Raw genomic sequence first — 26870 nt, forward strand, 5'->3', positions numbered from 1 at the left:
CAAAGTGCCGAATTCCCGCCTTTGCATTCCCAGCGCCCCCCACTGTTCATCGTCCCTGGTGGATGCTGGTCAGACCCAGCCCTGAGAGGAGGCAGGATGGAACTGCCCCTGGGCAGCTCTGCGGAGGGTTGTGCCTCAGTGTCCCCCGCTCCCTGGAGCACAGCTGAGTGTGCACGTGGCACATCCCTTGGCAAGGCAGAGAGGCCCGCTCCTCAGCGGCCATGCTGGGGGCTGCTCCTCCCTGCCCATGTGCACAGGCTGGTGCAGAGTGCATGGAGGTGGGCCAGCTCCTTGCCCTCTCTGCGTTGGCAGCAGGGCCAGTCTGGCCCATACTAAGTGAGAGGTTCAGCACACGTGAATGACACACCACTAGCCATGCATAACTGCTGCTCAGGCCCTGCTCGCTCGCTGCTGCATCTGGCTAGAGCTGTAGCCTTTGGTTTGCCCCTGAGTCCCATTTCTGCAGATCACATAGACAGTGGAGGCCACAGTGTCCTGCAAGCTCACCCCGAGGTGCGATGTGGCCTGGGCAAGGGCTGGCACACACCTGCCACTGCCCTCACTGCCTTCTACTTGGCTCTGCCCAATGCCACCAGGCAACTTTCGTGTGCACTAAATCTCCTCACAAGCTGCATTGCGTGTCTCACCCACAACCACCATCTCCCCTGCCAGTGGCTCTGCCACAGCAGACAGCAGGCTTAGCATGGCCCTACAGCCATAGGCGCTGACTCTGTGGGCGCTCCAGGGCTGGAACACCCACAGGGAAAAATTGGTGGGTGCTCTGCACCCACCGGCAGCCAAGCTCCCCGCCCCGGCCCCCCACTCCAGCTCACCTCACCTCACCTCTGCCTCCTCCCCGAGCACGCCGCTTCCCCACTTCTCCCAGCTCTTGCTGCCACAAAACAGCTGTTTCGCGACATAATGAGCTCTGGGAGGGAGCGGGGAGAAGCAGGAACGCGGCGCGCTCAGGGGAGGAGGCGGGGAAAAGGCAGGGCCGGGGCGGGGATTTGGGGAATGAGTTCAATAGGGGCAGGGAGGGGGCAAAGTTGGGGCAGGGACTTTTGGGAAGGGGTTGGAATGGGGACGGGGCAGGGGTGGAGTTGGGGAGGGGCCAGGGGCTGGGTGGGGTCAAGCACCCACCGGCACCAGGAGAAGTTGGTGCCTATGCCTATAGCCCTGCAGAGAATGGGCCACATCCTGCTCTCATTGACACCTGTGCCAGCCCAGGACTGTCCAGGAGCCATTATGCCAGAAGTAACTGATAGAGTGAACAGGGCTCTTCATGGAGCCTCCAGGTCCAAGCTGCTCCTTGACACTCCAAACGTACCCTCTGGACATGCAAGGGCTCCAAATCACTCCCACACATATGCCCTATATCTCCGCTGGCTGCGGGATAGGGGCTTCCATTGGCCTCGGCGGGCCCCCTGTCGCTGGGGCCAGAGAACTAACTAACAGTGATTCTTTCCTTGTCTCCAGTGCACCTGAGCCCTAATAATCCGACTGCTCTTCTCCACTGACCTATCCCTCCGCTCCGGACTTCACTTGAGCCCATCGGGTCGACAGAAGGAGTCACTGCAGAGGGATGCTCGCTTTCCCAAACCACTGAGTGCACTGCCCCTGCAGCATCCCCAGCCAGTGCCAGCCAGGGTCCCAGGGAGAGAAGCCAAGTGCATTGCAATGCACCCTCGGCAGGGCTCAATGGCCATTCCAGTGGCTCTTTCCGGGTAGATACACCAAGTGCTTGGCTTACATTGGGCTGAGTTTGCACTATAAGCCCCAAAACCACTAGTCATCGATCCCTTGGTCTAGTGCTTGGAGCACTGCAGAGCCACCCACGCAGCCCCCAAGGGAAGAGAGAAGCATGTCTCACTCTGCAGTGGCCCCCCGACTGAGGAGACAGGTTCTGGAGGGAGCTCCAGCAGCCTGTTAGCGTGCTGGGGGCAATGGGAATGGGAGCGAAACAGCTGGGTTATAAGGAAAGAGGCTGCGAAAGGGAAACAAAGTATTGCTGATCTATCGTCCCAGCAGTGCGATGAGTCCCCGCACAGATTCTGTCACACCTGAGCCGGAAGCACTGGATGGGAATGCCCCAGGGCTATCACAGCTCCATGCGCTGGGGGCAGGGTGTGATGGGTTGGTAATAATGCACGAATACTCTGTGTCAACCTGGTTGTTGGCATGTTACCGTGAAAACTGCTTGAGTTTAGTTTAATGGGGGCTGTCAGGAGAAACAAGCAGAAAAGGATAAGCCACTTCTTCACAAACACTTAAGGGCTGTTAAGGGACAACGCCAGGACGGGGAAGGCCCAGGAACACTGGAGAGCCAAAGAACTATAGTGGGGTCTAAAAAGGGGGCCTCTCTCTCAAGAGAGGGGAGTAGCTGTTTGGGGGCGCCAGACTGAGACAGCCCCTGCTGGGTCGTGTGAAGAAGCCAGGCCTGCCTGGGATGCCGGGGCTTTAAGTAGGAGAGATATGCATGTAGACGTGGTTGTTTTTCTCACCGGCTTCAGGGGGACTAGGAAGGGGGCCCTGGGGATAGCCGCCCAAGGCTCCCCACTCAGAGCTCCCTTCGTGACGGCAGAGAGCACTGACACCCACGAGTCTTTCCTAGGGGAACGTGGGCGAGATGGGCCGGTACCTCTGCACGACGTCTCGGATATTTTGCTCCATGTTCTGCTTCTCCTGGCTCTGCTGGTGCTGCAGGTAGTTCTCCTTCAGGTACGTCTCCCAGGAAAGAAGGGCCACTTCCTCGTTCTTCTCCAGCTTTTCTTCTGCAGGAGAAACCGAAGAGCTGAGCACCAGAGGAGAACCCCCAGGTCCCTCAGACCCAGGCCCTACTCCAGGCCACTCAGACCCCAGTGGTACTATGTCTCCTCCAGATCCCAGTAGGGCCTGGAGAACGTCATCACTTCCCCATGGCCCTTTGAGCCATGGCATTGCAATGCTGCAAACCCCTGTGGCCCGCGATGCACCGTCGCTCTGGCCCAGCCTAGCGGAAGCGAGGCCCCACCGTGTCACGCCCGGCCTGGCCTGGCCTGGCCTGGGAAGGAGCTCCTTACTGAGCTGTTTGTGCCGCTTCGCTGGCTGCCGGAGCAGGACCCTCTTGATGAAGAGCTGCAGGTGGTTGAAGAGGATGAAGGGCGGGGGAGCAGCAGGCCGGCCGTGATATTCCTCAATCAGGTCGTGCCGCTGGAACTTCCAGATCTGGTCGGTGTGCTCCTGCACTTGCTGGAACGTGTAGCTGGGAGGAGGGCCCAGGGGGCGAGGGGTTAGCTACGCTCATACCAGCTAGTGCCAGGCAGGGGCTCTGCAAGCCGGCACTGGGCACCGCCCCAGGCACAGCGCTTTGCCCTTCTCGCTGGCTTCCAGCCTTGATTTTCCTTTCATTCCTGGCCTCCCTTCCTGCTGCTCTGCAGAGCACAGGGGTTGGCCCCAGCACAGAGGGGTGGACGGGCTCCCAAAGGAGGGGCAGGTGGACCCTTGCCTGGGGGCCTGCCAATGTGTCTGCACCACAGCACCCAACCAGTTCACCAGCACCAGGTTCCTCAGGCTTTTGGCTGGTACCTCAGGCTTGCATCTAGAGCAGGTCACCTGACATCTGAGCCAGTGTGCCTGGGAGCTAGCCTGCATGCTGGCCAGTGCAGCTGGGACCCCACATTCACCTCTCAAGCTGGTCAGGGCACCCACGACCCCCAATCCACACACCCCCAGGCAGGTCAGGTCACCTGGCGCCCCCAATCCACCCCCAGACAGGTCAGGGCACCTGGGAATCCCCAATCCACCTCCCCAGGAACGCCAGTGCAGCTGGGACCGTCCATCCACCCCCCAGGCAGGTCAGGGCACTTGGGGCCCCAATCCACCCCCCTCCACATAGACAAGTGCCTTGAGCCGTGTGTCTGAGCAGTTCCTGGGACCCACCCGGGCTAGCGCCTGCAATGCCTCGCTGCTGAAGCCCCTATATTGCTTGCCCCCGAGCAGTGGTATGCCTGGCATGCTGTCCCCCTCACACCCACTTATTCCAGCACTGAGCAACCCCCCCCCATTTACTATAGCATTAATTCACCCTTTCTTCGCCCGATGGCCCCCCAGAAGTGCAGTGAGCAGGGGGTGGCGGTGCTGGGTCGGACTCACTTGAACATGGCGATGAGCAGGTTGAGGAGGAGGATGTTTGTGAAGAGCAGATACAGGCAGAGCAAGATGACTGTCAGCCATTCGGGGAAGACAGGCCGCTTATCCTTATTGCTCTCGGGGCACTTGGGCTTGTAGGGGTCTGTTCCATTCGGGCTGCACTGATCCAGATTGAAGTTCACCCCTGCGAGAGAAGAGACCAGAGTTTCACATTGGCAGGCTCTGTCATTGTCCCAGCTGTGTGTTACATTGCTGCTGTTCTGGGCAGCTCTGCATGGACCCAGCAGCCCATCTTAAACAGACTGGCTTAATAGCAGCCATCTTAATAGCAAACACTAGTTTGTTCCTGCCCGTCCAGGCCAGGGAGTTCCGTAGGGAACTCAAACTCAGTCCCTGCATGGCGCAGCTGCACCCAGCTGCCTCTAGGACGCTGGAGCAAGAGACACTTGTAACTGACTGGTTGTTTCTTAGCAGCTACTCATGGGTAGGAAAGCGGCTGGAGCTTTTTTCTCTGCTCCGCTCCCAAGGTTGCCAGGTGCAGTCACTCATCAGTGATGAGTTACCCACTAGACTTGGGAGAACAGCGCTGAGCTGACCCGGCAATGAGCGGAATTCAGGCCTCTCTCAGAATGGTGAGTCATTCACACCGATTCCCGATTCCGGAGACTGTCCTTTGCATGTGCATGTACGTTTGGAATCATAGTTCCCATCCTCAGACTGGCTCCCACTGCTTTATTCTAGCTGTCATTTACAGCATGCGATTGGCCACATTGTGTTGTTTCTGCTGCCTGACTGGGTCAGAGTAACTCTTTAAGAGGAGAGACATGACTAATAGCAAACCCGGCACTTCCCCTGCAAATGTGCAACCCCTTCAGGAGTCGCAAATATTTCCATGGAAACCAGTGATGGTCATGTGACTGCATGACTAATGAATGGCACCACCACACCCATGCCAGCAGAGCTGTGGGTGGAGACACTATTTGGGATGCATTTGTGAAGGACGTGGAGAATGCTGGGAGAGAGACAGTCAGGCAAGGGTCCCTGCTGCTGTTGGTCCTGATCCTTAAAGATGCTGAGCACCCTCAATGCTCTGACAGCAACAAGAGCTGAGAGAGCTCAGCATCTCACAGGATCAGGCTCTTAGGGTCACTTTAGTTTTAGTTTCTCCTGTCTCTGGTGACCCCTCATGCCACCCTCTTCGACACAAGCACTGAGCCCAAGTCTCCACTCCATGACATCAGTTTGATGGGTGTAATGATCCACTGGCTTCAGTGGGTCTAGACCAATTGATACCAGCTCGCGATCTGGCCCATTGACTTTGAGGGAGTTGCCTCTGCATCAAGCAGGTGTCCCGGAAGGGATGCGCTGGCCCGTTGTGTTTATTTCTACAAAATTCCTTCCTCAGAGTGGTGTGAAAGTAGGGAAGGGGCTCATGTCCTTCTGTGACGCTGGTCTGAACTAGGGTGTGCATGGTAAAGGACACAGCAAACCAGCTCTGGGCACAGCCCCAGATTCACTCCTCTCTGCCCTTCTCGCTCTCTCTGTCTTTCATGTTTTATTTCAATTTCATTCTTTCACTCTGAGCCTCATTTCCTGCTGTTCTGGATCAAAATCTCAGAGCCGAGCTGCTACTGGACTCCTGCTGGGAAGCCGCGGAGCTGCGTGGAGCCCCTGCGCACTGGCAGGACGAGACTAGCTGTTTCAGCCATACGAGAACAGCACAGGGGTGTCTCTGCACTGTAACAAAGGCTTTGGAAATCTCATGGCCCAGCCAGGAGCCTGCGAGAAACCCTAGGTTCCGTACCATCGATGTAGGAAGGGATCTGCCCAAAAATGGTCAGGTAGGAATGGTAGACGACGCCCCGGAAGATCCAGTCCACACGCTCCTCGTTATGGATCAGGATAGCTTGCTTGGCTACGCCAAAGGACACAACCCAGACAGCCAAGAGGAAGAGGAAGAAGAAGACGTCCTTCATCTGCAAAGTCATGAGACAACGCAGGAGTGAAAAGGTTCCTCTCCACAGATCAGGTGCAGAGAATTACACCCTCTCCCAGAACGAAGGCATGCACAGCTCCGATACCCGGATCACATGTAGGCCCCACTCTGCTCCTACTGACATCATGCCATCTGCAGGGGGGAGTAGCTCTTACCATTCTCTTCACTATGATGATCTTGGGCCCCAGAGTTTTACTGACTGTGAAAATATGCATCAGCCGCAAGCAGAAAATAATAAAAGCCAGAGACAATATGATCCGTCCTGGATATAAAGTGGATGGGATCCATCTGACACAGACAGGGGAAAGGAAGACATATCAGTGCATTGGCTTAACCAATGTTACTGCCTTTTTATAACAGAAAAATTCACAGCCTGCTTTCCTGGGGAACAAATAAGTCTACCCCGAGAGTCCCACTTGAGAGAGAGATACAGCTCAAAACCTATCCGACAGAGTGACACAGCACCTGGGGACAGCGCGGAGCTGGGCAAAATGATCCCTGTTTCCATGAAAAGTTTCATCCCAATTTTGAATGTAGATGTTACATTGAAAAAATTCCAACCACCTCTTTTGCAAATTCCCCTCCCTGGTTTTCCAGCAGCTCCAGCAAAGAAGCAGTTTTATACCGTCCTACAGAATCCCACGTACTCACCGGCAGGTCAGCCCTGTTATAAAGATCAAGATGGCGCAAACATCCAGTTTATTCCAGAAATCACTGAAGTACAAGGAAGCCATTTTCAGTAACCCAAAGCCATCGGGGTCATAGAACAGCTGTTAGGAAAAGAAGTGGTTTCGGTATGTCAATAAACAGAACATAGGCTGCTTCTATGCACTTGAGACAGCAATTGTGGCGCTGGGTCCCCAACAGGAATCTGAGCTGGATTTCAAGGGGGTGGGAGGAAATGGGGGAGTGGGCTTCAATTGATAATGAATTTCCCTGCCATGGTGATTTTGGCACCAGGAGAATACTCAACAATCCCTGAGACTGGGCCCTCTGGTGTTCTTCAGACATCATTCTACCCCGGTGACCAAACTTCATTTAAAGTTACTGAGGTGCTTGGTGTTGGCAGCACTTAGCTGTTTTATGTTCCGGCCTAAACCTCTGAAGAAGGTGGCAGGTTCTGTTCTTAGATGTCCTGTAAAATATTTGCGAGTGCATTTGAGAGGCTGACCTAGAACTCTTCTTTTGTATAATGGAGTGAGGCTGGGAATCTGACTGCGGTTATTTCCAAAGGGACCGGTAGGATCATAGAATCATAGAATCATAGAATATCAGGGTTGGAAGGGACCCCAGAAGGTCATCTAGTCCAACCCCCTGCTCAAAGCAGGACCAATTCCCAGTTAAATCATCCCAGCCAGGGCTTTGTCAAGCCTGACCTTAAAAACCTCTAAGGAAGGAGATTCTACCACCTCCCTAGGTAACGCATTCCAGTGTTTCACCACCCTCTTAGTGAAAAAGTTTTTCCTAATATCCAATCTAAACCTCCCCCACTGCAACTTGAGACCATTACTCCTCGTTCTGTCATCTGCTGCCATTGAGAACAGTCTAGAGCCATCCTCTTTGGAACCCCCTTTCAGGTAGTTGAAAGCAGCTATCAAATCCCCCCTCATTCTTCTCTTCTGCAGGCTAAACAAGCCCAGCTCCCTCAGCCTCTCCTCATAACTCATGTGTTCCAGTCCCCTAATCATTTTTGTTGCCCTTCGCTGGACTCTCTCCAATTTATCCACATCCTTCTTGAAGTGTGGGGCCCAAAACTGGACACAGTACTCCAGATGAGGCCTCACCAATGTTGAATAGAGGGGAACGATCACATCCCTCGATCTGCTCGCTATGCCCCTACTTATACATCCCAAAATGCCATTGGCCTTCTTGGCAACAAGGGCACACTGCTGACTCATATCCAGCTTCTCATCCACTGTCACCCCTAGGTCCTTTTCCACAGAACTGCTGCCTAGCCATTCGGTCCCTAGTCTGTAGCTGTGCATTGGGTTCTTCCCTCCTAAGTGCAGGACCCTGCACTTATCCTTATTGAACCTCATCAGATTTCTTTTGGCCCAATCCTCCAATTTGTCTAGGTCCTTCTGTATCCTATCCCTCCCCTCCAGCGTATCTACCACTCCTCCCAGTTTAGTATCATCCGCAAATTTGCTGAGAGTGCAATCCACACCATCCTTGCATACACCCCCATGGCTGATTCATTCTTACTGTTTTCCTTTTGGCCAAACCCTGAGATCATTTCTCAGTGATCTGAGGAACGAAAGGGCAATGAATCTCCAGTATCACATCTTGGAGCACTTTGGAGCTCTGCTAACCCACTTTCTAACATGGCTTGACTGCTTAGCTGTGAGAAGTGGGCCAGATTCTCAGCTGGCTCATAGCTCCACTCAAGTCACATAGACCACCTCTCTAGAAGTCAGGGGCACTTGTGCTATCGACACCAGCTAAAGACCTAGCATTTTCTGTGATTCCATCTCAGTGACTTATGAATCCTTGCTGGTGACGATGGCTCTTTGTCGTCCCACGGGGTTACAGAACAGATCTTGGGTTCACCTTAGCTCTGGGACAAACACACAAGGACAGCTCTTCCCACAGAAACAATCCCTGTCTTCCCATCTTCTCATCTATGCTACAGTTATGGGACAGTTTCTGCGGGAAGATGCAATATTCCATCCACACATGTGCTGAGAAGATCCCCTCCAGGCTCCTGATCAGGTCTCTTGGAACCACCCCAATATATCCACGCTTGGTTTTACAGGGGACTCAAAGCACAGTGGGACAGGCTGTTGGGAGATACCCCTGGGTCCATAAAGCTGCCAGTTCCTTATTTCAGTACTGAGCCTTAGTGCCTTCATTTAAGAAGGTCTCAGTATCTTGGGCACTTCTCCTCCTTCCCCTGACTCAGCCCAAAAGTATCTACAAGAGCAGTTCAAACAAAACCTTGGGAATGCCACCAACTTTCTCTGTGGGTACTGGGGTCTCCTGAACTATCCCTCCAGTTCAATCAGCCCAGAATATCAGTGACTCTCTCTGTAATCGCTACAAATCGCCAAAGGACCCCTGTTAGTCCCTCACGCTATGTCATGGATTTGGAAGGGTAAATAGGGCCGACAGGTGGAGGCAGACTACGAAACGCCGGAGATACCAAAATTTTCTCCCCCAACTTGGATTAGGCCTATGCCCTCAATGCTTTCTAGTAAGCATGGGAGAAAATATTTGGTGCTAAAGAGCTCTTTAATCTTGGGGAAAAGGCAGAACAAGAACCAATGGCTGGAAGCAGAAGCCAGACTGATTCATATTGGAACTAAGGCCCATGTTTTGAACAGGGAGGGTGAACCCATGCCACCTTCAGCCAGCTTACCTGGGTATGTGATCCCAGCCCGCCAGCACAGGCCTGTGGCCACTGCTAGGGCTGCAGTGCCAACCCTGGAAACTCTCCCCAGCCCCTTGAGGAGGGGCAGCTTTTTCTGGTTTAGGGCTGCTGTTACTCTTATCGGGGGAGGGGGACTAGGGGGCCATGGCCCCATCACTTTACACTGGCCAAAAGGGTGAGGGATGGGGGTGAGGGGGTGGAGAGGTATCGGGGGAAGAGGCAGCGCAGGAGCGGGATCTTGGGGCAAGGTGTGATGCGAGGACGGGGGAGAAGGGGCAGGGCCTCAGGGGGAAGGGGCGGGTGCAGGAGGCAGGGCCACGGTTCGGGTGCTGGTGACCCCGCCACTTTTAGGGAGCTTCTGATGCTCTTGCCTCTCATTATATGGTGCTTTCAGGCCCTTCATCTTTTCCCATCGCAGCTTGCTAGCCCAAGACATCTAAGCACCGGACCGTACTGCTGATATTTCTGCTCTGCCACCTTCTTCAGAGGTTTCAGCCGGGACATAAAACAGCCAAGTGTTGCCAACACCGAGCACCTCTGTAACTTTAAATGAAGATTAGTCGCCAGGGCAGAATGATGTCTGAAGAACACCAGAGGGCCAAGCGGGAACAAACTACCATGGGAAGTGGTGGATTCGCTGTCTCGGATTGACTAAAGCACATCTTCCCGAAAGGCGTGCAGACCCAAGTGACTGAGCTTGACACTGGTGTGGCTGGGTGAAATTCTCTGGTATATGACGTACAGTAGGCCAGACTACAGGGCCAGCCTTAGGGGTGGGCCACCCGGGTGACTGCCCAGGGGCGCCATGGTGCAGAGGGCGCCGTGCGGGAGTGCAGAGATGTGCGCTGCCAGTGTAGTGTCAGAAACTGCTCCTGGCTGGCAGGGGAACACGGCTCAGGGGAGGTGCCCAGATGTCTCCCTGCTTCCTCCCATCAGAGGAACGTGGGGGGGGACAGCAGTGACACACATGCTGCTCGCCCTCCCCATGTTCCAGGGGGCTGCAAGGCGGGGAGCGAGGAGCAACGGCAGGGCTCCCTGCATCCAAGTCACTTTCCCCACCCAGGCTGTGCTGTGAGGCATCAGGAGCTGCTGCTCTCCTGCCCTCCCTTTACACAGCCCAGGTGGGGAACAACCCCTGACGTCACTCCCCACTCACAGCCCCCGAGGGGTGCGCGGAGAAGCAGCGTTCAAGGGGGGAGCGAGCATCAATGCCAGCCGCTCTGTGCATCCAGGTCACTTTCCCCATGTGGGCGCAGGGGTTGGGGCGCAGGGGACTGGGGAGTCTGGAGAGCACGTGGAGGCCAGGGGCAATGGCGGGGGGGCACCCACAGGAGCCAGAGGGGATGGAGGGCACTGCATCCACAGGGGTCAGAGGTGCCAAAATACAAGTTCACCCAGGGTGACAATTTCCCTAAGGCCGGCCCTGCCAGACTAGATGGTCCGAAGGGCCCATCTGGCGTGAACCCTGTGAGCGTGGCATGTGAGAGCGCGCGAGTGAGTGTGTGGCCAACTGACAGGTGTGACAGCACCATTTGGCTGGCATAGGTGATGGGACTGTTGTGGGAGCACACACAGCAGTGAAAAAACAGGAACAGCTGCTGCCTGCTGCCCTTCCGAGAGACCCTTGGGTGGGCAGCCCTCGCTGACTGGGAGAGAGGCCCAGCAGAGCCTGGATTGCAGCATCACCACCATATCCCCTGCCCCCCCACGCCTTTGCTGAGCCCACCCCGTACCTGGCGGGTCTCCTCGCACACCAGGGAAAAGAGCCAAAAATAGATGATGTACTCCCGCCAAGACGGCGTCGCCTGGAAGTCGATCATCAGGATGTAGGCGAAGAGCCAGAGGAAGCTGAAGTAGGAGAGGATGTTCAGGTGGAAGATGACGACGGGGGCCGTGAAGAAGGCGTGGGTGCGTGTCAGGCAGCTCATGGGCTGCAGCCTCTTCTCCCTGCATGGGGGAAGGAAGCAGGAAGGAACAGCTGACTCAGCTGTTAGAGGGGAGCTGGACGCAGCTGAGTAGGACCAACCGGGAGAGGCCTTGCTCTGAGCAGTTATAGTGCAGCTAGGGAACCCTGGGACTCTCCCCAGCCCCTCGGGGACGGGAAGGTTTGCCTGGCCCAGGACTGCTATTACTTTCATTATACTGTGCTTTAAGACCCCTCATATTCTCCCATCGCAGCTTGCTAGGCCAAGCAATGCCATGCCCAGGAAGATGTTGGGGCAGCTGCTGCGAGGAAAGAGCCCAGCTCTGACAGAGTGTCCTGGCTGCCCCCAAGGCTCACCAGTGCCCACAGGCCTGTGCTGGCCGGCTGGGATCACGTTCCCGGGTAAGCTGGCTGAAGCTGACAGCAGGACAGGATTGCTCCTGCTAGCTGGCACAACAGCGCTCGGTGAGCTCCAAGGGCTGGGCCATTTCTCCCACGGAGTAGATCAGCCAGGCTGCCGGGGCACGAGCAGTGCAGTGTGGGATGGCAGCGGGCATGGGTGGTGGGTATCGCAGGCCACAGGAGGCTGAGCCTCCCCAAAAAGCCAGGTGTGGCCCTGCCCTCGCTCCACCCTGAGACCCCCTCCTGCTTCCCGCTCTTCCCCCTGGCCTGGGCTGGGGCTAGGGTGGGCCGGCCTGTGGCCCAGGACTCAAGGCAGCTGGGGCCAGTGCTCGGGCTGCCTGGCACTGGGGCAGCCTGCCTGGCATGCTGGGGCTGTGGGTGCTGAGCCAGCCTGCCCGGAACTCTGGGGCTGGGGGTGCTCAGGCAGCCTTGAGCTGCAGCGGGGGGAGGGGGGGGCAGTGGCCATGGTGGGGGGCTCTCGCAGGGGAAGGGTGTGGTGGAGGGCGGGACCGCAGGCAGAAGGGGCAGGGCCAGGGCTAGCCTCCCTGAATGGGCAGTTCACGCGCCACCCATGGCAGTGGGAGAACTATTTACACCAGTGGCCAGCCCGAGGATGCTGCAGTGGCACAGGGGAGAGGCAAAGGAGGGAGGCAAGCACTCTGCAGTCAGGGAATGCGAGTCCTACAGTCCGACTCCCAGCAGCACACGGCACCTAGGGCCAGGGCCACGTGCCAGCTCCATCCTGGGAGCCCTGGTGGTACCTGAAGGTGATGAAGCTGGTGTAGATGAGGGGGAAGAACACCATGCACAGGATCACCCTCCAGAGCCCGTTGTCCACGCACAGCTTCCCCCACCAGACTTTGGTCAGAAAGGCCTGGGTGCGGCAGAGGAAGGAAATCAAGCTCATATGGAGCCCAGAGCGCCCCCCTTCACCCCTAGCTCCAGCCTTGCTGATCCCAAACAGAAATGTTGCCATGTCCCGTCCCACCCCTGGCCAGATCCACACCCCTCACATAGAGGGCTCAGTGAACAACCCAGGGCCTGCCCACAGCTGTGCCAGATGGAAGCTGGCAGAGGTTGGTTTGCTGAGTAGTTCACTAGTCTGGATGGTGCACAGGGACCCCGTGTGGCCGAGGATCAGTGAGTGGCCACCAAAGAGCAGAGGAAATGGACTGCGGGCAATGAAACAATGTGGGCAGCCAGTGAGTGCCGGGGCGGGGCATTCAGGGCAATCCGAGAGCGTGTGCGAGCTCCTGTGGGGAAGCACTGGTGTGCAGGGAGCCCATATGCCACAGCACGTCCCCTCTCTCTTCGAGAACAGGTTCATGGGCTCTGCCCTTTCCAGGCAGCATGGCACAGGATCGATGCAGACAATGGGTGCAGGCACTCTCAGAGCAACAGGGTGCCATGGGAACAGGACATCTGGTGGAGCCTGAGCTGCCAGACATGCTCCCCTGGCCAAGCTCAGGCAGCGGGAGACAGTGCTGGGGGAGCCAACACAAAGCCCTGGCAGTGGCGTGCCCTCCTTTGAGCCCCACACCTAGGAAGTAGGATACTGGGCCCTAGCATGGGACAGGGAAGAGGTGGGTGCCTCCTCCCAGCCTGGAAACACACCTGGATGCCTCCGTGGGACACAAAATTCATGTTCTTGGCTTCCAGCGCCAGCTGTAAGCAGGTGGCTTTGCCCCAGGCTTCCGAGACTCGGATAAGGAGCTTCTGGGCTCTCTCCTCGTCCTTGCGGTAACACTCTGTGAACACGCCTAGCAGGGCAGAGAGCAGAGCCACACGTGGGCAATGGGCCAAAGAGAGGCTAGTGCCCAGCGTGGATCGAGTCCTGCGCCGCGGAGGAGACAGGCCGTTCCTGGGGATGGGGCCAGAGGCAGCGCCATTCAGCCCGGCCCCAGAGCTTCCTGTCCTTTTCAGGGCCCTGCGTTGGCCCAAGCTTCAGATGCAGGCTTTGTGCACCTGCTAGGCTGGAGATCCATCTCTGGAGTTAGTCTACTCTGTCATGGCATGTCCAGCTGTGCTCTGACCAGATTCCTGCTGACCTCTGAGCCCAGCACTCTTCACAGGCCCAGCCATTATGTTGCATTGTGGCCTCCGCTCCAGCCTCTCCTACCCAGCACCAGACACATTTCCCAGCCCCCAAGCAACAACTTTCCAAACAAATGGCCCGAGCCCCATATGTGTGTACCAAACACCCTGGTCCAGGTACAGCACCCACCATGTCCCTAAGGCCAGCCAGCCAAGCATGGCTTTGTCTCGCAGACGCCCAGGAAATAACTATCCACCTCTGTGTACCGACGCTCCTAGCCAGGGGGTATCTGGCACCAGTACACGGCACTGGAATAGTCAAGGCCCACCAGATCCCACCTTGCCCTGCCTGGCATCTGGACTGTGGAGCGACATTTGTCGTCGGAAATCACCAGCCATTGTCCCCAGCCAGAGGGAGGGGCGGTGCCTGACGCCAGTCGGAACCAGGGAGGGACCAGGAACGGACTCAGGAAAAAGAGCAGTGGCTCCAGACAGAAGGAGGGGCCGATAGTGCGACGTTGTTGTTGCTGGTGAGTTGTTGGGAGCAGAGATTGACCCTGGGATCTCTGGATCTAGATACATGAGCTGCAGCTGCCTGAGCTAAAGGACCCCCCACTAGCGGGGAACAGATCACCGCATGGAGCAGGCATGGCATATGGTAACAACGCTCACCAATGGCTCGGTGCTCATACTCCTCTGCCAGGGTCAGCATTTCCTCCATGCTGTCCGTGTCGTCCTCCTCCTTGGACAGCTCCTTCAGGATCTTGCTGCAGGCCAGAGCCCCCGCAATGCAGTCCTGGCTCTGAGAAAGCAGGGGACAGATTAGCAAGAACAGGGAACTCCCATCCTGGAAGCCAGTAGAGCCCCATGTGTCTGCTGGAGGGAGAGGAGTGGGCAGTCCCAGGCTGAGCGCCACAGAGAAAGGCCAGCATTACAAAGCAGGGCTGGAAGTGATGGCAAATGGGGCTCCTGGCTAGACAGGTAATTCCAGCCCCTGCCCAGGCTGCAGTGTACCCCCCACACTGGGGCCAGGTGCTGCCATGCCCTAGAGCTGCCCAGGTCTTTGGACCATTGCTGGGGAATGCTGCAGTGGTTTGTCGTTTAAAGGGATGCTCTTTCCTGGCCAGAGCTTCTTCAGCACAGGAAACCCTCCACACACCCCTTGCCCTGTCCGAGAGCATCCCAGAACCTCCTCCCTTCCTGCCCAGGGAACTGGGAGCACCCTGAGCTGGCCCAGGACATGGCACAACCACCCACGCTGCCTGCTGGGAAGGGATCTCTCCCTAAGGCCTACAGCTCGCTGTTCCCGATGGCCTTGGCCAGTTCTACGTGCAGCTGCTGCACTAGTAACACAACCCAGGCTGGGAGAGGGGGGCGCTGTCCCCTTCTAGTGGCTGCTCCGGGTACGAGACTTGCCCTTGCTACAGCTCTCAGGTAAGGGCCTCCACTGCTGTGGGTTCTCGAGCTAAGCTATCTTGTGCTTGGCCTAGCTCAAGAGAGCCTGGGCACAGTGCCGAGCAGCAGGCACGGCCGCATGCTGCCATTACTCCCTGCACTGGCGCTGGGCCCACTGGAGAGACATCTGGGCACATATCCTATGGGTCCTAGCACCCCAACTCACTGTGCGGCTCTGTGCTCGCTTTCATGGGGCATCGTGGGACAACCTGGCTGTCCCTCCTGTGGACTGTGGGTGGAAAAGGTCTAGGCCCAGGACATTAATTTCCTGGCCAGACCCAAGCTGATGAGCTGTAACCACCCAGCGCCGGAAGATACGGGTCCCCCTCGTCCTAACGGGGACCGACAGCTACTTGGTTTGATGGAGGCAACGTGATCCTGGCATGCCTCTGCCAAAGCTGCAGATGGTGGTGGGTTCAGAGACAGCCTTTTGCCCTTGCTCTTACAAGAAGGAGGCATGAGCCCAGCTGATTCTGCCCTCCCCTACAGACCCCGGCCCTTCTGCACTAGGTCACAAGCATGGGGTGGTGACGACAGTGTGGGATGAGTAGCAATGGGCCCCAAACTTGCACAGGAGGGAAGCGGTGTTGCTGGAGCTGGGAGTCCAAGGGGTGATGTGGCAGACACAGGTGGTCAGCACTGAAGGACCTGGGTTCAACTCTATTGTTGTTAACAGTGACCTCGGGGAGTTGTTGGGAAGGGACCTCGTACCTGGGCCCAGATGATTTCAGCCAGCTCCTTGCGACTCTGGACAATAGCCCAAATGAGGAGGTCCCTGACCGGGTCCATGGTGAAGGTGACCCGGCCAGCTGAGCGCTTGTAGAGGGAGCGGAGACTCACGCCCTGCACCTGGGGAGGACGGCAGAGTTAGACCAAGACTTTGCAAAGAACTGACGCTCGCTCAGGAGCACCCCACTGGAACAGCAAACCAGAGCCCTGGTAAGGGGGCAGTAAGGCTGCAGGCCATGGAGAAAGGAGAGACCTGGTGACAGGGACCAGTGATCTGGTGTCACTGCAGGGGCAGCTAGCTAACTTGCTCTCTCAGTTTGTGGCAGCTGCTCTGTGCAACTCCCAGCTCACACCGTGAGGCCCTGCACTAATACATGTAGAAGCAGGGGAGCCAGGCATCCGGGGAAACGACGTGAGGAAATCTGCTGGCAAGTTTCCTCCGTAGCTACCAGGGTCTCCCCTCCCCAGCCCGTACTTGTCCTGTAAACACCTGGGGTTTCCCAAGTGCGTGGAGCCAGGAACACCTGACTTAGAGGGTCTCCCCTGCCCTGCCCCTTGTTGGGACGGGGACAGCAGTGCCATGTGGGTGGGACATGCTACTGCTACAGAAGGGTGTGTCATGATTAACCCGCTGTGCAAGGAGGAAAGCCATGGGAATCAGGCCCCAGAAAAGGGCCTGTCAATGATCTGCCTACAACGGCCATGTTTGGCTTTCAGGTGATTCCGGTGGGGACTCAGAGGAACCCACTTGAGCTGAGGAGGGGTTGGACTTTTACAGGAATTTAAACCTGCGTTTACCTGGAGAGGAACAACCAAACAAATACAAGGGCTTGTCTAGAGCAGGGCAGTTTACACCAGTGGAGCTACACCAATGTACCTATCCCAGGGCCAGCTCCTGTGGGCCATACATGGCCCCGGGTCCAGGTAGGCATAGTTATACCATGCCAACCTGATAATGGATCGGAGAGCTGTGCCATCACGAGCCCTCCTTTGCACCAGTGTGGCATTAGGGGTCAGCCCTGGTTGGAGGCACATTGATACACTCCCACCAGTGCAGATCTCCCTGAGCCTTCAGTTGGATGTCCCACAGCTGGGGTTTCTCAGATGCTGGCCAGTGCAGGGATTGCTCAGGTGCCCGGTTTGAAACCTGGCCGCAGTTCTGGCCTCGCCAGCTGGTGTCCTCTCCCAGCAGGTATACCCCCCTCAGCTCCCCCTCCCCTCGCTCCCTGCCCCAGCGCAGGGAGACTCGTACGTTGAGCTTGATATGTGGGACGGCGATGGAGAGCCGGTGCCGCTCAGCATGCTTGGGCTTCGGGTACAGCGGCTGCGTGGAGTTGCCCAGCAGCTCCCTCAGCACCTGGGACACGTGGTGCAGTTGGATCTTTGGCACCTTGGAGAAGGCCGAGCGCTCCTTTTCCTCCACCAGCACCTTCTGCAGCTTGCTGTGGAAGAGGCTGGAGGGCGCCATGTTTTCGTAGAGGTAGATCAGGGTGTCCCAGGTGACGAACTCCTTCAGGTGCACGCCCTGCTCCAGGAACAGCTTCACGAAGTCTGGCTTGTTGGCGATCAGGGCGGCGGCCATCACGGGGTGCAGATCTGCAGGCTGGCAGGCCAGAGACAGCGCTGTCATTGAGTGACGCCGCTCTGCCGATTAGTCCCAGGGGAAGGGCAGGGTGCCAAAGCCGGCAGCGGGCATGGGGCACCACAGCAAGCCTGGGCAGGGGTCGCTGGAGCAGAGGAAGCAGCCAGCAGGGGAGGCAGCAAGACAGGGGAGGGCATGGACAGGCCGACACAAGCCATGCACAGCTCACGTCTCCACTGCCCGCAGTAAAGCAAAGTAGTTTTGCCCCCTTGGGCAGAGCTCTGCTCCTCCTCTGCCCTGGGTCACTGGCCACCTGCTCCTCTCCCCTCCTCTCAGAGGAGCCGTGGCTCTGCGGCTGCTCTGCCCCACTCGGACAGCAGCTAGGCAGCGCTCTCATCCCCTTCCCTGCCCAGAATCCAGTGGTGTGGGGCTGACCAGCTCCCTCCGGTCTTCCTCCCCTCCCCCTAGGAGAGGAGTACTTTCTTTCTGCCCGTCTTTCCCGACCTGGGGCCCTGGCAGGATCAGCTGCCTGTGTGACCCAGCCCTGATCCCATCTGTACTGGGTATTACACCTGGCCAGGTATTTCCCCTCCTCGGGACCAGATCCTTTCAGCCTTACTCACGCCAAGTAATACCCCTCCCATGTGCAAACCCGCCAAATTCAATGGGACTCCTCAGGTCAGTACGTGCTGTGAGGTAGCGTGCACAGGGGTTGCAGGCTGTGGTGCTTTTGGTAGAGCATGGCATCCTCTAGCTATAGGGGCTCTGTAGTGGCCATCCACCCTGGCAGGACATTAGACCTACAAGTGGCCATGCTTCTGTGGTCAGAAGGTTTGGCACTCTGGAACTCTGCTTTCCTGGCTTTTGGTTCTTCAGTGGCTGAGATGGGAGTCCCTGTAATTCTCTGATGCGTCTTGTCATGCAACTTTGGATGTTTCCATGGAGAAACTCATGCCACCCTCACGTTTTGTTTTCAGGTATGTGTGTGTGTGTCCTCTGTTTAACTACTGCTTGTCTCCAGACCACGTGGAGTGGTACGTACACCTACAGCTGGTCAGGAATTTCTGTTTGATGGGTTTCTCATCAGGAAATGCCAAAGCATCAAAATCAAATTTTTTTGCAGGAACGTATGGGTTTCGACGGAACTTGCGTAAGGGAGGTTCCTCACAGCTAGGATGGAATTTCTGGTTCAACCCAGAAAACCTGGTGAGTAGGGCACTCATCTGGGATGTAGGAGATCCAAATTTAAGTCCCTCCTCTGCCTTATTCAGAGCAGGGACTTGAATCTGGATCTCCAATATCCCATGTCTTAACTATTCTGGGCACTTGGTCGCTCTCTGTCTCATGTTTTTTCATGAAAAATGTCAAAAGGTCTTGGGTTTGTTCCAATGCGGAATGAAAACAGATTTCAAAACCTCAACATTTTTGCAGAACGGAATTCTGAATTCCTGGCCAGCCCTGCTCCCATCTCTTGGGTCCCACCGGGCAGCTGAAGCCTTCTGACAAAATATTTGCCAACACGTCAACTTCTGTAAACTACTTCAAAGTTCCAGTGGAGTCAGATAAATTAAAGGGAAGATGCAATTTTTCCCACCCTTAGCTTCTGTGCAATCAGATTGAAAAACAGGTGCGTGAGAGTGGAGCTGGCTTTGCTTTTCCGGCCCCACTTCTCTCCACATGAATGTTGTGACACTGCTGAGTACGTCAGCGGGAAAATGCACAGCTCAGGGAGCGGAGCCATGCATCCAGCAGGCTTGTGATGCACATAATAACTGAGTGCGCAAAAGGACGGCAGCATCTGCAACAGATTTCTTGGCAGTGGAGTGGTAACTTATTTCTAAAAGACAGCTATTCAGACTCTAGAATACATTCCCTGCCCAGTCAGCATTTAAAGGCCGGTCAAATTTTTGGCCTGAGCAGGTTGCTATTAGATCTATGGATAGGGCCCTTCGTTTTCTTTTTCCTGGGAATTTATCAGTGTTTATTACTACAACAACAAAAACAGGTGAAAATCGGTGGAAAAAACTATTGATACTTTTTCTGGGTAAATACTGGGGTTTATTTTGGTGGGCAGAAGGACGGGGAGAAAAATAATCCATAGATTAATGCTTTGACGAATGGAATTCAATGTGGTTTGCTGCAGAACTAAAACAGAACTCAAAACACAATGCCACCTCTGAGTTTAAGAAAACAATATATCTCTAATTAAGGCTACGGTTTTGTCCCGGAGGTCGTGGAATTCATGGAATCCATGACTTCCACAGACCTCCGTGACTTCAGCCCTGGCGGCTGGGAGCTGCAGGGTACTGCCGCTTCCCACAGCGGCAGGAAGCTGTGAGGTACCCCCACTGCCTGAGGCGGCAGGGCCCCCAAGCTCTCAGCCATGGACAGAGGGGGTACCCTGCAGCTCCCAACTGCCACTGCAGGCAGGGGGGTACCCTGCAGCTCCCAGCCATCGCCATGAGGCAAAGGGACCCCCGCAGCACCCCGTCACCGCCACAGGGCAGGAGGACCCCGGCTGCTCCCTGGCCGCCATGGCAGGGCAGGGGGATTCCCACAGCTCCCTGGGGAGGGGGCAGGAGGACGCTGCAGCTTCCCTCCACCGCTGGTGGCAGGGGGACCCTGGAGCTCTGAGCCCCCACCAGTGGTGGAGGGGCAAGGGGGAGAGCTCCCAGCCACCCCACAGCTGCCCAGACCCTTTCCATTTTATCATGGAAATTTTTAGTAAAAGTCAGAGACAGGTCACGGGCTTCTGTGAATTTTTCTTAGCCTTACCTATAATCCCCAAATAAAACTTTTCATTTGGGTAAACAGTTTACTATTGTAGACTTAGAACTATTAGCCTATAAAGACTTACATTTAATAATTGGGCCAAACCATTTGCAGCGCATACGCTCAACTTCATCCTTTTTTCCTGTTTTTGTTTTTTTAAAACGTTCGAATCCTTCCTTGTGTTCCGAAACGTAGTCTGATACAGATTTTCATTTTCTTCCCGTTGTTGTGTATCAGATCTTTAAACCGTTGTCTACTAACAGCTTGACATGTGTTTGTGGTGGGCGTGTGTTTCATCCGTACGTTCAGATGCGCGCACGCGTACTTCAGAGCTTGTGTGCGTGACCGTTTATTGTGTGTATCTTGTAGACCAACACATAGACTTACTTCAATGGGCAGCTTTGCATATACACACAGAATAATGTATTCTTGTAATACATATATCTCATGCAATGTACTGGTATTTTCCTAATAAAACAAGTTATTTTTTATATATTTGAATGATACAAAAGTAGGGTGCAAATTGGAAAAAACAAATAATACTTTTTGTAAAACCCAGGATTTTTTTCTGTAAAAATCGGTTTAAACTGAAAACGAAGGGGCTTATCTATGGAAAAACAGGGCATTACCAAGTACTGAATCCTGGGTTCCCCATCTGTAGTTCAGACTCACATCTACAAGGTTTAAACAGAGTAGCTGCTTCTGACAACATAAGAAGGCCTTAAAGCAGGTAGAAATTGACCCCCTGAGAATGCTCCCTATGCAGGGGGCTCCTTGGCCAGCATACAAGGCCCTGTAGTAGCCCTGCTCTGGAGGTGTGGCTGGCACGTATTGCAGTAGGGCTAGTCTCTGCGCTTCAGAGCAGTCAGGAGATAGGAAAAGCAGAGCGTACATTAGAGCAGGCAGCCCTGCACCAGCATCCTGACCGGCCTTGGCTCCAGAACAGGAGGGAGGCAAAGGTGACATAAAGCCCCCCTTAGATCCCACCCCTCCATCCCTGCACCAGGGCAGAGACCTTGGGGGCTTTTTGCCTTCTGCAGCCTGGGGTATAGGTCACTTGCTGGTTTGAACTAGTGTAAATGTGGGAGTCTCTGTAACTTGAAGCCTTTAAATCAAGATTTAAGGACGTCAGTAACTCAGCCAGAGGTTTCGGGCCTACTATAGGAGTGGGAGGGAGAGATCGTGTGGCCTGCGATGTGCAGGAGGTCACACTAGATGGTCATGATGATCCCTTCTGGCCTTAAAGTCTAGGAGAGTACCTGAAAATCAGACCCTCCGCTCCCCACTTGCTGCTGAAGGACAGGCACGGCCAAGTGCGTCTCACCTTCCATTCATGGTCATCTGTGAAGATTTCACTGCGAGCAATGTCCACCCTGTTCCAGGCCACTGCCAGCTTCAGCTGGTGGTCCCAGTTCTCGTGGCCAAAGTGATCGCGGTTTCGGGAGGCTGCAGCCAAAGGCACATACAACAGAGTGAACTCCAAGGCTGGGCCGGGATGGCCACATCATTCTTACCACCCCCAGAAAAGCAATATCCAGAGCCAGGCCCCTTGATGGAGAACCAGCCAACTGAGCAGAGCAGCCTGCCCATAGCACACCCCAGTGAGCACAATGGGCCAGGGGCAAGGGAGGCCAATGAACCCTGGGAGAAAGACACCAGAAGACATCCCATATTGGCCCTTCCATTACCACAGCTCCTGGGCTCCTGCCCTCTTGGTCTGTTGTGAGCCATTCGCCAAGCCGCTACGTCTCTTTGCCTGCCCCACACATCCTATGGGTGTGGGATTTCTGGATGGGAATCCAGTGCACGTGCAGAGCAGAAACAGCACAGTTGCTTTGTTCTGAGCGGCGGGGACTGGTAGAGCACTATGGCCTGTGACAATGTGCCAGGAGCTCTCTCCTTATCCCTGCCCTGAAGAGCTACCAGCTTAAGAAACAGTAGAGACCAACTGGAAGAGCATTATGGGAACTGGCCTGAGAAGGAGCTGCTTGGATCCCCACAGACACTGGAGCAGGATGTCCCCCTGCCAGTGAAGTAACCAACGATGATGAGCCAAAAGGGAAAGGGCAAGGACATTGGTTGACTCTGCCCTCATGTGGGATACACAGGGGGGACTCTTCTGACCAGCAGAAGAGCATGAAAGAGTGTCGATTGTCTCGTGATAGATCAGTGGTTGTTTTAACAGTGATCCCTCCAAAAGCAGGGTCACACGTTCCCCTGGGTCTGAGTGAGCAAAAGGCAGAGAGCGAGGGCTGGATGATCTGTGCATGGCACTAGATAACTACCAGGCAAATGTCTTCCATTCAGACAGTGCCAAAGCATCTCAAAGCACCTCACAGCCTTCCTCTGGTGAAATGGTGAAACAGCGCCTCATATGGGGCAAGACGCAGCAGCACCCCACAGGGACAGATGCTCTTTGGTCATGCTCAGTGAAAACACTTGGGAAATTAATTGACAACATCCCTGCTCCATCCTGTAGTAGGAAGAGAGCCTGAGACACAATCTCTTGTATTAGAGGCCTGGTATGAGGCCTGGGCTATAGTAGCAGTCAAAACTTTGCTGATATAAAGCAAAAATTAGACTGTGAGCTAGAAGCCGGCCCTGCTCACAGAATTTGGCAAGAACAAGGCTGATATTACAAAAACACACATTCCTAAGAGGTGCTAGGCACAGAGCACTCACTCAGACACATTCCAGAAGGGTGGTACCAGAACATCCCAATATTAAGGATGGTACAAAAACGTTCCCCAAGGAAAACAGGAACACACTGTCCCCTTTTAAAAGATACGGTCAGGATGATAGCACGTAATAGAGATGTTTTTATTGAAGCAACATGTAAAAGGTGATGGGTAATAACTAGCCACATTAGGGGGCAGTACTAACTTGTTTGTATTAGGATATAAAGATGTATTTTAGAGGGAATGTTTTTGTTTAGCCCAGGGAGGAATGGAAAGTCCCGCTGTTCACTGAGCTGGTCCATTGTTACAGGCATACATGTATTAGTGGTCCAGTAGAGTCTGCGGGATACTAGTACTGTGCTTGTTGATAATAAACTTGGCCTGGTGCCTTCGTACCTTAATGGATTTTGTGGTCATTGGGCGGTTGGCTCGAGTTCTGCTGTGCCAGCTTTCTGCGCAGAGCTGGGACTGCACGCAGGGAGAACACACACGCAGCCAACATCTGTCCACACATCCCTTTCCTCTGCATATACCTCACTCTCCCCCACACAGCCCAGAGACACTGCACCAGGGAGTGACAACCGGTGCACTCAGTACCGCGGCCACTAAGGAGCAGCTCAAGCACTGGTGAGCCCATGGCCAGCTCTGGTGTGAACTGGCAGCATCCTGACGCCTGGTGGCAGGCACATGCCCACCAGTCTCCAGAGCAGAGCCAGGTAACACCTTCCCCGCCCCTCACCTTTGAGCAGTGCCTGAAGAATGGCCACGTCCACATCTTGCTGGCCATCTTTGCCCTCCCGGAAGATGGTCAGGAGCTGCCTGCTCCGCACTATGTCTTGGATCTGCAAGGAATGGCAGAGGATCAGATGTCCTGCAGCAGCAGCATCCCTTGCCGTGCCACCCAGCTCACGTGAGGTTAATGCTCTTCCTGAAGATCCTGGCTGGACCACCCAGTTCAGTTAATACCCTGCTCCTGCCTTGTGATCTGTGGCCCCTTATGGCCCATTTGACGTTAAATCCCCATCTGCCCTGGACACCTGTTACCCCTCCCAGCCCATTGGAGGTTAATTCTATGACTTCTGTCCCAGCCACCAAACTGCAGACCGAGTCCCTGTCCTTGGAATGCACAGATAGCCCGCTGCTTGCTAGAAGACTGCAGGTTAAATCGTGGCCCCATTGGAGTTGATGGCAAAACTTCCCCTGGCTGCAGTGGGACCAGGATTTCACCCCGTGTGTTCTTGTCCCCAGAAACGCTCCTGCCCTCTCTAGGCACACTCACCTTTCATCCTCTGGACAATTTGCACAGTGCACATAGTCACTTTGCTCACACAGATGTCCGCTTGCACACACAAATGATGGGGTTTGTAGGTGCATCCAGGGTGAGCGGTGAGTACAGGACACAGGCTCCCTCCCTCCCAACAGTGGGGTGCATAGCTAAGGTCTGGAACACTTCCCCAGCATCACACATGGGGTCCCATTCCTCAGTGGCTTGTGTGGTAACTGCAGATCCCAGGAGGGGTGACGCATTGCCCTCCCCTGTTATCCGAGTGCTCGGGGGGATGTCAGCCAGAGTAGCAGATGGGGTGTGAGCATCTCACCTTTTTGGTCCACTCCACGATCTTGCCCTCAGTGAAGAGCTCATAGGTGTCCCGGAAGAGGATGCTCAGTTCCTTCTGAATCAGGGAGATGGTTATCTCTGGGAGAGGCCGATTGGCCACCTGTGCAATGACATCAGCTACACGCCCGGACCCCTCCACTATCACGCATGGGGTGCCATTGGTGATCGCATTGTAGATTGTCTGCAACACAGAGATGCAGAGCTAGAAGGGCTGACCCAAATCCACTTGAATCAAGGGGAGCCTTCTCGTTAACTCCAGTGAGCTTTGCATCAGGCCCGAGGCACCCACAGCTTACACACAGTCCCCCATTGGTGGTGTCTCTGCATCTGTCACCACTGATGGGCTTCGCCCCCCCCCCCCCCGCAGTCCTCCTCCACTCAGGCTAAGTGAAGGCTCCCTAACACATGGCTCTCTCAGCTTGTCTCTGCACTGGGGATTTCCAGGGGGAGCCATCCCCACAGTGTTTGCTCCTTTGTTATTTGGAAGTCATTGGGTGCAGTCATGGTTTTAGCTTTTCCAGGCCCAGCAGTTCTGACTTCCTGTCTGACCTGTCTGGGAGGAGGAAGCTGCGTTTGTCCCCTTCTCTCCCGTGTACTTACATTGAGCGTCCCAGGTCCCCCCTCTAGCACTACGCAGACGATTGGGATCTTGATGGCGACTCCTGCAAGGAAGCAGGGACTCAAGTCAGCTCCATTTGGACGCAGACCTCTCACAGATCAGCCGCCCTGCTAAGACAGGCCAGCATGGATCTCCCTCAAATAGCTACAAGTAAAAGACAAGCCACAGGTATTTCCAACCCATGCCAGCTTGCAGAGCTGCTCCCAGAGATCAGCTAGCAGGAGGCACTGGCCAGAAGGGCAGGGATGGTTTTTTAGTCACTTCACCAGCAGAAATACTGCCTCGACTTGCGCCACTGACCATGGGTGGCATGTGATCTGCCGGCTGCAGGAGGCTAGAACCCAGCACCGCCCCTTCCTTCCAGCCCAGAGCCCCCCACCGCAACCACCAGCCCCCACCCCAGGCTAGCGCCCCCAGCCCTGGGAGGGTGGATGGCACGGCTCCAGCCTCCCCAGCCCCAGAGAATTGCATAGGGGGATCCGCAGAGCAGGAAGCTGGAGGTGGGGTGGGCCTGGGGGCAGAGCATGGGAGGGGCCATGCCTGGCTGTTTGAGGAGGCACATCCTCCCCCAGCCTACGATATTCACCTCCCATGCCACTGACAAAGCCTGGCAGGAAAGACGTTATCCACTAACAGAGCTCCTTCTCCAAAGCCTCTGCTCCCTGGACTCTCTGACACCACCCGCCAACAGTGAATGCACTGATGCTAACACGTGACCTCCTCCTTGCCAGACGCCAGAGAGATCTAGGGGCTTGCCCATGCCCTGGTGCCAATGTCTGTCGGATCTCACGTCTTTCACTCCCTCCGCTCCGGAGCAGGGCTGACCTGTGCTGCCATTACCTTCTTTCACCTTAGTCTGCTCGGAAATGAACTTCTCCAGTCTGGTCCTCAGGGAGATCTCCACACCGTATCTGCCATGGGTCCCGTCATCCACCAGGATGAAGTGGGAGTGGTTGCTGTCCAGGCAGGAGAGGTTCCCCTGGCTCTCCTCATCCAGCACGTATTCAGCCGGGAAGCCGCCCTGCAAACGGCCAGAGGAAAGAGAGACAGACCAAAAGGGGTATTTCGCTGGGCCCTTCTCGCTTGGAGAGCTCTATTAGCAGAGCAGGAGGGGGTCCCCTGGCTGAACCCCGTAGGAACGGCCCCAGGGAAGCAGACAAGAGCGCAGGGTGGTGGCCAGCAGGTGTGGTGAAAACAGCAGGTGTGTGAGAGGGAGTCTGCACAGGGGGGTGGGAGAGGAGAGACGGGGACAGTCCTGACTTGGATCAATGAATGATGGACAAGATGGCCCAGTGTAGTGACAGAGGCAAAGCCAGAAAGCAGAAGAGGGCGGGATCAGGACTGGGCAGCAATCTTTGACAAATAGCCATCCCGGCCCCTCCCAAGCGGTTTCTCACAGTGACTGTTACTTAATCCTCTCAGCTCAGCAGCTTGTGCAGTGCTCCCTGCACCACCTGCCTGGGGCCCCCTCTTTCCGGGCCCCTCCTGATGCTTTACGGAATCGAGAGGGGAGAATCTTCCGCTCAGAAATACACAAAGGAGGGATTTGAAATTGCTACCAGC

General features: G+C 55.5%; 1 protein-coding gene across 1 annotated transcript in view; it reads right to left on the bottom strand.

The window, feature by feature from the left end:
- Positions 1-26870, bottom strand: part of TRPM2 (transient receptor potential cation channel subfamily M member 2) — a 57957-nt gene that overhangs the window by 10846 nt on the left and 20241 nt on the right. The window contains exons 7-23 of the mRNA XM_084639846.1: positions 26148-26328; positions 25289-25350; positions 24669-24869; positions 23810-23912; positions 21717-21838; positions 17291-17641; positions 16021-16158; positions 14527-14656; positions 13435-13580; positions 12582-12694; positions 11228-11441; positions 6776-6894; positions 6280-6412; positions 5933-6104; positions 4132-4312; positions 3060-3241; positions 2639-2771 (exon numbers count right to left, since the gene is read on the bottom strand). Of these exons, the coding sequence (XP_084495972.1) occupies positions 2639-2771; positions 3060-3241; positions 4132-4312; positions 5933-6104; positions 6280-6412; positions 6776-6894; positions 11228-11441; positions 12582-12694; positions 13435-13580; positions 14527-14656; positions 16021-16158; positions 17291-17641; positions 21717-21838; positions 23810-23912; positions 24669-24869; positions 25289-25350; positions 26148-26328 (2681 nt within the window). The remainder of the gene's footprint in view (positions 1-2638; positions 2772-3059; positions 3242-4131; positions 4313-5932; positions 6105-6279; positions 6413-6775; positions 6895-11227; positions 11442-12581; positions 12695-13434; positions 13581-14526; positions 14657-16020; positions 16159-17290; positions 17642-21716; positions 21839-23809; positions 23913-24668; positions 24870-25288; positions 25351-26147; positions 26329-26870) is intronic.

Source organism: Lepidochelys olivacea (genome assembly GCF_965140295.1).
Source record: "Lepidochelys olivacea isolate rLepOli2 genome assembly, chromosome: 9".
Lineage (NCBI taxonomy): Eukaryota > Metazoa > Chordata > Testudines > Cheloniidae > Lepidochelys > Lepidochelys olivacea.